At 39.4% G+C, this 10,116-nt stretch overlaps 1 protein-coding gene across 3 annotated transcripts; it reads left to right on the top strand.

Annotated features, from left to right (window-relative positions):
* Positions 1-32: 32 nt before the first annotated feature.
* Positions 33-6,280, top strand: macc1 (MET transcriptional regulator MACC1; the record flags this gene model as incomplete). Of its 3 annotated transcripts, none has more annotated exons than XM_082552540.1 (5): positions 33-166; positions 1,638-1,760; positions 1,849-3,896; positions 4,517-4,705; positions 4,792-6,280. In XM_082552540.1, the coding sequence occupies 4 exons, from the start codon at positions 1,646-1,648 to the stop codon at positions 4,993-4,995; spliced, it is 2,556 nt and encodes an 851-aa protein (XP_082408666.1). In that variant the 3' UTR covers positions 4,996-6,280. The 3 variants fall into 3 exon arrangements, with proteins under 3 accessions (XP_082408666.1, XP_082408667.1, XP_082408665.1); XM_082552541.1 differs by lacking the exon at positions 33-166 and adding an exon at positions 1,354-1,373; XM_082552539.1 differs by lacking the exon at positions 33-166 and having other exon boundaries at positions 1,628-1,760.
* Between the last annotated feature and the right edge of the window lie 3,836 nt (positions 6,281-10,116).

Raw genomic sequence — 10,116 nt, forward strand, 5'->3', positions numbered from 1 at the left:
TCCCAAAATGCTTAGTGGCCAAAGGCAAATAGACTAAGAAGAAGCTGTGACGTGAGGAGGTCGGGGTTCTCGTTTTCACGCCCTAAAAAGCAGCGCTGATGATACTGGATTGACCTCTTTTCTAGCCAAAGAGCTGAAGGAAATCTACAAACATCTCGTGCTGACGGTTAGATCAAACTTTGATTTCTTTGTCTCGTATCTAATAGTTTTTCGTCTTGGTGTTAATATTAGGAGCACTCAGATGAACAGCCGAGGTGTTAGACTTTATGACTTTGTCGCTACTCAGTGAAGTCTACACCTGTTCAGGTGCGAAAATGGCAGTGACGCGTGTCTTGATGTTGTAGATGTGTTTAGAGAAGCTGGAGCTGAGGGACTTTGTGTTAAAGTGTTTCTGATCGGATTGTGAATGAATCAAAGATTTGCTTGATAGTGTTTTCATCTGATCAGAGGGGAAAAAAATAATGTTCGCGTGAATTTAATTGGAGCTGTTTGCTCAGCCTCGAATAATAATGGAAAGGAAATGCAATGCAGATCAAGTAAAGCAGTGTTTCTTCGGAAAATACACGGTCTGTAGTACAATAGGACTGGACTTTGATCATAGGAAGAAGCTCTTTGTGAAGTGACTAGTGTGTCATAGGCTTGACAAGACCAACCTGTTTTTGTGCACTGGTGTAAGAAACCACATTATTAATGACTGACTCACTGTGACAACTATTGAATGGGTAGTGTCATTTTACGCAAACAAGTAACAAACTGAAGAGTTCAGACAGTTTGGAGCAGCTTTCTGTAACAGACTGAAGCTCCGCCGAAACCCTGGGGCCCATTCTGCCTGACGAAACACCTGTGAGACAGAACAAAGCTGTAGCTTTACTTTTATTGTGAAGGTTGTTGCCACCTGTCACAACACTTTCAAATTCATCTATATTTACAGATATTTGTAGGGCTGCCACTTGCTTTTATATTAAATCCAAACTGGAAGTAAAATAATGGTATCCCATTAATAAAGTCTTAATAGTGGGGTAATATTGTGGAAATAAAGAGACAGTAGCTACATAATACAATTTAATTAGCGTTTAATTACCAAGTTAGAGTTTGAGATCAAGCATGGTTTTCAGCAGAATTATATTAGACAGAAATGTGTATAATGGGATAATAACTAGATGTAATAATATGGAAACAAGTGCCAAGAACTTTTTAATTCCAAATATTTACACAGAAATTATAATTTTCTTGCACAGAGGTTATATTTTTTTAACAGTACCATACTCTTTTTAACTGTCTTTGCCTTACAGCAAACATTTGCTTTTGTTATTAAGCTGTTATTTACATTTCAGTCTAATATCATCCAGCTAAAAGCATCCTCTAATACCAAGGTATTTCTTAGTTATTATCTTCATAATTAAATTGTATAGCTTGATTATTATATCCTTAGTTCCAGATTATTTCTTGTTTTGTTTGAAAAAAAAAAGCAAATATTCAAATGTTTATAAATATTTCGCTTTAGTAGTGACTTAATTGTCATCTGATTGCTGTTCATTTTCTGATGAGCAGCTGATTTGCACTGGGATTCCTATTATATTGTTTGAGGAGTAATGTAATTACGCCCCAAAATAATGAATCCATGTTTATGTTTACAGATGAAAATATGGCAGCTGGAAGAACCAGGTCCTTCCGTCGTGTTGGGAGTCTCATGCGGAGTAAATCCGAGGGCACCCTGATTGATCTGACTGACAGCGCCCCACCCAGCAATAACTTGAATGGTAAAAAGCTCAGTTTCAAGCTTAAGTGACCTGTGCTTTGAATTTGAACATGTGGTAATAATGTTAACCCCCATCTCAATTTTCACAGGTGGGCTCGTGTCAGGACAGACACAAAACTCTGACTGGACATTTTTGCAGTCAAACGTTTCACTTTCATCTCCGACTAAAAATCCTTTTTGGAACAAGATATCTGCGTCAAACCCTTTCTTAGAAGATATTGTACACATCGGCACAGACAAGCATAGTTTTGATTCATCAGATTTACATGAAGACCATAAAGGGCATCAGTACACAAGTAACGACGATGCCATCAGCACTTCTTCCAATGAAGGCAACGTGAGCAACTTTCTGGAGAGCAGACAGAACATCAGCAACAAGTCTGGGAGATGGAGGAGTACTTCACACATCATGGATGATATAGAAAGAAAGGTGCTGAGACAGGAGAACACCTTCGCACCTCCCGTGCCGGTGCTGAGTCCAGATTTTGAGTGGCTAAAGAATGACAGAGAGGCCTATAAAATGGCTTGGCTGAGCCATAGGCAGCTAACACGCTCATGCCTGGACCTGAATGTGATTAGCCAGAGCCCTGGATGGGCTCAGACCCAGGCCACTAACTTTCAAGTTATCTGCAAGATTGGCCACGCTGGTGGCTCAGTACAGTTACCGGAGTCAGGAATTACCATCCATATACCAGAAGGACATGTTCCTCCTGGAGAAGTCCAGGAAGTTACACTCAAAGCAGTGCTAAATCCTCCCCCTGGACTCAACAACAACTACATGACAACCATGAGTCCCCTCGTTGAGGTGGTTCTCAGCAACATCAACACAAAGGAAACTTTGTCCCTGGAGATGAAACTGTCAGGAGAGGTGAAGAGTGATGATTCAAGTCAGGTGATGACCACTTTATACGGGCTGGTGTCCAACAAAAGAACAGGCCCTTACAACAGATTGAATGACTGTTACGTTCACAAGAATACAATGCAGTTGAAGCTCCAGGATCTGAAGACACACTTTTTTGTGATTGCAGTTGCAGAGGCCTCTGCACTGCAGTCCCCTGCTACATCAGTCTGGGATTACCTTGACCGCAAAATCACTGTCGCAGTTTATGGTCCCAGATACATCCACCCATCATTTAAGATCGTGATAGTTGTCTGTTGCCATGAGGACGTTCCACCAAAGCTCCCGTTTTCTGATATCTGCAGAGGCAACAAATACCTGCCTCCTGTTGTGCTGCAACTTTGGGGAAAACCTCGCTTTAAACCAGACAAGCTCAGCAACCTTCATGTTGAAGTCGGCATTACTGACTCGATGTTTAAAATCAAAGCTGAAGACAAACTGAAAGAAGTGAGAGAAAGTCAGCTGAAAATAGGGACAGTTTTGCATCTGCCCATTGCATTATCTAGTTCTGGTAATGCAGACATGACCCCTTTTAAACTAGATTTACAAGTGAAGGAATCAAACAGTTCAGCTATTGCAGATTTTCAGGTGCCTTCCCCTCCTGCTGCACCCATCAGATCAGAAAAGCGAGCGACCAGACAGATAGAAAGGCCGGTCAAAATGATAAAACCTATTCCCATCACTGAGGAATGTCATTCAAATTTACCAGAATTCACAGACAGGCCTGTGAACTTGCAGTGCTACGGTGTGGCCCTAAAGTCTGTCTTTCGTCAGCCACGTGTAGAATATCTCCTGGAGTACTTCAAGGGTGACACAGTGGCTCTCCTTTCCAGAAATCCAGTTAAGTCTGTGGGAAACTCAAAAGTCAAAGAGTGGTATATCGGATTCCTCCGAGGGAAGACTGGTTTGATTCACTGCAAAAACATCAAACTCATAACTAGGGACCAGGTGATGGACTTCTATGACATTGAAGTGACCACAGAAGTCCTTCTGGAGAACATGACGAAGCCCTTTAAGAAACTTACTTACATGTACTCTGCCATCCAGACACTGGTCACCGAGCACATTACCAGCTGGAGATGTTTTGCAGATGCTTTAGGGTATACCAAGCTGCCTCAGGACGCACTCATACGGAGGCATGCTGAAACTGAGCCCGATAAAGTGGCGTGCATTCTGGAGAAGCTGAAGGAAGACTGCCACACTGTGAGGGGCAGGAAGTTTCTGCATGAACTCATCGTTGTAAGTACAGGAAGTAAATAGTGGCCTTGTTTTTGGTCCATTTTCATTATGCTTGCAACATGCTAGGTTCATCCCGATGTCACGTTCCCCAGTGTCAGGTTAGCAGCTATAGTGGCTGCCTAATACTCATGCTGCCTTATCTTAGATCAATGCTGAGTGTTTGTGTTTTTCCTCTGGTCTATAATACAGTTTATCAATATATGTTTTTTTTTGTCTTTGTATGTTGACTAATCTTTGAGTTACTAGCTATAAAGACTTTTCTTCTCTTTAACGTCATGAACTAGCAGGCAAAAAAATCCACCAGAAATTTGCATTTAAGTCCTATTTCCAGAAAAATGTGACCTAATTACAAAAAAAATCCACAAACCTCATTTGATGTTGGAACTATTTTCTGTCTAAAAACTACAGACTTCACACTGTGAAAAAGTAAGCATGGATCTACCCGACCTGGAACTACATCCCCCTCCGCTCACCTGAGCAACATTAGGTCACTGCAGGCTTCCTTTACCTGACAGCTTTGGGATGAACTATTCCTTTAAAATCCCCTCTGCTTTGCCTCACACTGTACTCTCTAATTGCTTTCATTATAGCTAATTTGTATTTTTAATATGGTTGTCAAGGGCCTGCTGAGGATGGATTCAGTGAGTCTTGTTGCCCAGGTCATACAGAACACTGTCATTCTGTCCACCGCCGTGGAACTGGGAATTCGATGGCGGGAGCTCGCTGAGAAAATGGGAAAGTTCTCAAGCACACAAATAGCTACGCATGAAGCACCACATCGAGGGAAGAACGGTGAAGTCGGTCCCCAGGTCAGTTAAATGTTTTGTTTTAGGAAAGTTATTCGAAGTTTCACATCTGACAATTAAAAAAAGAATAACGATGTGTTCTGTTTCAGTCAATGTGGAAGCCTGCCTATGACTTTCTGTACTCCTGGAGTCTTCGCTATGGAGATAGCTACAAGGACCTAATCCAGGATCTGCACCTGGCCCTGGACAAAATGAAAAACCCTGCCACGAGACATTGGAGGCACCTGACCGGTGTGCTCGTCACAGTGAACTGCCTCGATGTCTTTCGAGCCTCTGCTTACCCAAAAGCCTAAACCTCCTCTTCCAGCAATCAAAACATCTTTTGTTACAAGGTGGTGAGGTTCGAATGGTCATGTTACATATCTTTTCTGGTTGTCTTGTGGCTTTGCTTACTTTGTCTCGATGTTCATTTTCTGCACAGAGCATTAGAACTCACACAGCTACATTATATATTAGAACAGCTAACACACTGTTGAGAAAAATATGAGAAAATTAAAGTGTGATGTCTGTTATAGTGAAATGCCACATGTCGTTAAAGTTAATTTTCCTTCTGTCAAATCTCCATGAGGTTAGCCAACTACCATCAGGTGTCCTGGGTATTAACAATGCTCCTGATGTGTAATTATTTGTCAGATAAAAGATAAAAGCTGCTCATGAGTCAGTTAAAACAACTAAATAAAAGCAGAATGAGTCCAGAGGCACTCTGTTGGTTAAAATTATTTACAAAAAATAATATTACAGTTACACAAATCCATCCTCTATCGTTGATATGCGAAAAGGGTTTTTTGTTTTTTCCTCCAACTATGTCATCTTTCTATAACTTTTCTATAAATGTTTCCAAAATTCTAACCAGCAGAGTGCCTCAGGACTCCTTCTGCTTTATTTGTTTGTCTTTTTATTCCATTGCCTTTCAGTCGAAAGGTAATTTTACACAAATTTGTATTATTAAAAATACATTCCCAATACATGTGCTGTTTCTACACCTTTCAAGACGCTTCCACCAACAGTTTTTGCATAGTTATTGTAACCAATAATTGGTGAGTTCTCTGAAACAGGATCCACAGCAAGGCTCCTCTAAGTGTTTGTATCAGTGGAGTTTAAAAAAAGTTTAAGGCTTTTCTATAATATAATGTAAAGTAGCTGCATGAAACCGATAAATGTGAACACTGTTGCAAAAAAAAGAAAAGAAAGAAATCTAGGGTTGCATTTCTGAGTCCGTGAATGAAGTGTTAGGTCTGCGTGCTGAAAATAAAAACGCACGACCAAAGTCAAAGTACCTTGATGGCAGTAAATAAACTGTTAAGGAGCTACTATAATGTAACTTAAACTGTTGTTTTCTTAAATATTAGTGCTATTTTTCTAATGTAATGTAATATTTTAGACATGCACAAAAACAGTACTTTTATAATGTATACATTGTAATTGCAGTGTGTTCATAATTCATAATGTAATGTTGGGTTTTTTTGTCAAATGGAGAGTGGTGCCATGTACAGTACACACTGCCTTCAGTCTTTGATACCACGTTGTATGTAAAAAGAAAAAAGAAAAAAAGAAAGAAGAATAAGATGTGAATAAATATAAAAATATATAAATCTATTGTGATCATCTTTTGTTTTAATATACAGGTACAGAACTCCGATGATTGCATCATAACAGTAAGGTCTTTGTGCATCCCAGTGATGAAAATAGACAGACAGATAAAGATAGATATTTTAACAATATTTGAATACTTCAAAGCTTATATGTGTCTCCTGTTTTTCCAGTTTTAATGAAGTCAAACGACACATCTTGTGTGTCAGTGTTTTCCATTGATCTTCTCTTGCTGTTTGCTTTTACCTGTTTGTTTAAGCTAGTTTCAGTCGAAAGCATTATGTGCCAGTTCTCAGTTAAACAGAGAGCAGAGAACGCTGAATTGACTTTCCTTTTGCTCACTGATTACAGTGCGGGAAAAGTAAATCAAGACAGGAAAGTGGTATCAGGCAGCAGAATGAAGTGCTGAGGTGATTGTATAAGATGCAACAATGCTTTTTCTAAGGACTGATAAACCTGCATAATATTAATTTAACAGGACAAATGTTACAGGTAACATTAGGAACAAAAGACACAAATATCTATTGCAGACAATCACAAGGCAGCAACTTAATGCATTTCAACATGTAGACATGGTCAAGATGACCTGCTGAAGTTCAAACTGAGCACCAGAATGGGGAAGAAAGATGATTTAAGAGACTTTTAATGTAGCATGGTAGTTAGCATCTATGAAAGCACAACATAGAAGCAGATGGGCTACCGTAGAAGACGCCGTCAGCTAAAAACAAGAAACTATAGCTACACAAGGGGTCACTAAAACTGAACAATAGAAGACTGGAAAAATGTTGCCTGGTCTCATGAGTCTGAGTTTTTGATGAGGTCAAATAACAAAGCACCATCCTTTTATGACCACAATGTTCTCATCTTTTGATGGCTGCTTCCAGATGGATAACCATATCTTGCCACATCTCAAAGCAAAGATCATCTCAAACTGGCTTCTTCAACACAACCATGAGCTCACTGTTTTCAACTAGACTCCACAATCACCATCACGGATGTGCAGCTGACAGATCTGCAGGAACTGTGTAATGCTATCATGTCAATATGGACCCAAATCTCTGAGGAATGTTTCCAGCAGCTTATTGAATCTGTGGCACAAAGAATTACGGCACCTCTGATGGTGAAAAGTGAAACCACACAGCCTACTTTTGTATGCATCAGATTATTTTTCATAGTAACACCACACAAGCCTTATCCCCCATTTTCAGTAGTGCTACCACTTCATAGAAAAGAAGCTTTTTCTTTAAGATTAATCAAACTTTGTTGTTTCTTCTAAAAAAAGAAAAAAACATTCATTCAGGTCAAATCACCAAGACAGTGGGACAGTGAGGAAATCAAAACTCACAGCATATTTGAAAAACAGTCAAATTCTTCATAGAAAAACACTCAAATTATCCCCAGAGACAAGAATGGCCCCAGATAGAACTAAAGGTTTAGTAACACATTTTAAATTTGACATGCTTATTTTGAGAAGACCAGAATATTTGATCCCCACGGCTATTTTTAAAGCGCTGCTCTGTGCACACTTCATCCTTCATTAGGAAATGGGACAAAAGGTTCCCTGTTTTAGTCATAATAACCACTGGTAGGTCCAGAGAAATGATTTCTCTGTGAGATTATCTCCACGATCCTTGGGTTCAAGCATTCGATCCTTTTAAAAAAGCAATAATGTGAGCTATAATGAAACATTTGTAATTAAATATCCATAAACATACTAGTTATTGACTAATGTGATGTGTTCAGGACACAGAATGACTCATCCAATTAATATAGGAAGTAGATGCATTCAGAGTGTACCAATTACAAATGAGCCCTACAGAACTTAAACAGGGCTAAAAATATGCAAAACTGTGAAATAATATAGTGGTTTAGTCTTTATTATATACACACATATATATATATTGGATAACAAATGCTTTTTATAGACATTTTTTAGTCATTTAATAGTGAAGGATGTGCTTCAGATTTGGTGTCTCAACAGGAAATGTTGTAAAGTCTGTGCTGATTCTATCACAGTGAAGTGATTCAACAATTAAAGTGTTCCAGTTTGAAAATGGACAGTGTGTTTTCGAGTCCCTGTTTTTAAGGTGCGCTGAGGCGTTAAACTTTGAAGCTAACACGATGTGACCACTTTTGTTTTGGGAGTCTTTTATAGCAGCAGTGTGACAGTGCAGATAACAGTTTATAGCATTCAAATCGATGCACGTCAGAGTCTTTTTCTTATGTTTGCAAACTAGCTCATACTTCTCCTATGAATTAACTGCAGGCCGACAATAAAACTACAGTTTATGATCCATAAAATGAGACTTTGTTCCAGTAATTTGCCCCGATCATTCACACCGTCTTCTGCTTTGTTTCACTCAAAACTCAGAGCCCACAGGAGCTACTAAGTGCTTCTCATTAGATATCAGCACATCAAGAAGTCTTTGTCACTGACACCCCGGCCAAAACTCTGTGCAAAGTCCTGCTCATAAGTCAGAACATTTTCAACTGTGTCAAGGAAGACGGTGTTAAGCTCCTTGGAGTTGTAGTTGAGAACAAAATGAGACACTGAAAATGTTCCCACACTTGTACCAACTGCACCCCTTAAAACTTTAAGCTCTCATCATCAATCTAAGCACAGGGGAGGCTTGTTCTGCTACGTTCAGGTTATGTTTGTACAGCACACATTCATATATTTCCTCTCATTTCACTAGAGCCAAAGCCCACTGCAGATTTTAACCCTGTTCATCATTGCAGTGATGAGCATGAGATCCCACGAGCAACACTCATCTCAGCTGCTCAGTCTGCTCCGCTGATCTGCGTGGGATTAAGGAGACGTTGGCATAATATTATTTCTGACCAGGGAGATAAAAAAATTCTTCATTGCTTGTTGCTTTTTCTCTTTTCCCAACTATCTGCCAAGGAAACCTTTGGCCTATTAATTTTTTTTTCCATGTACATTTGGATGATGAATTAACTGAGTCATTATTACAGTTGAGTATCCTCTACCTGCCCTCAGATCTTATGGTGTGTGACCATTTATGCTGCCTTCACAGTCATGAAGGAGAAAATGCACTACCTTATATTTCATTCCTTCACAGTTAAAAGCCGATAAAGCCGAGCAGAACAAGATCAAAAGAGCATTTCTGCACTTGTCAACACTAAATCTTCCTTTTACTGACAGATACAGATGATTTATCTAGCTCCTTAAACGTTGGAGTCCTCTGGGATATGTGCTGTATTGGACAAAAAAATCACATTTTAAATGCATTTTAGCTTTTCCCTTTGCTAGCATTCATAGTTTTCTACTGTTGTGAATATTATGTAATGTTGACTGACAAGGAAAACTTTATTTATCTATTCGTTCAAACCTCCATCGTTACAGAACCGACACTTCCAGTCCAGTCCAGTGGGTGGCACTGTTGCATTGACCAAGTTGCTCATTCTACGTAGCTCTGACATGTCGTTACCTAACAGCACTCTTGTAATAAATAAATAAAAATAATATCCTAAATTATGTGTTAATTATGTCTTATTTCCGTTTAGGGAATAATAATAACTCATCAACATTATGAAACTCTCTCAGGAAGACAAATAAAGCATGCGCAGTAATGCACCTTTATACTCCAATGCCTGCATCTTGTTCTGACCTGCAAGCAGTTTGGATTGTTCCTATTTTTAACTCACCAAAAAAAAATCTCAACAAGTATCCCTGCTGTTATAAGTGGGCATGCTCAGAGTCCACAGAGTGTGACTCTCTGAAGCCAGCAGCCATGGGAGCTATCCACAAATCACTGTTATGAACAGAAGCATTCCTCTGTCCTCCAGGGTATATAAGGCTT

The sequence above is a fragment of the Aulonocara stuartgranti genome, assembly GCF_965226115.1.
Source record: "Aulonocara stuartgranti genome assembly, chromosome: 11".
NCBI classification, from domain to species: Eukaryota; Metazoa; Chordata; class Actinopteri; order Cichliformes; family Cichlidae; genus Aulonocara; species Aulonocara stuartgranti.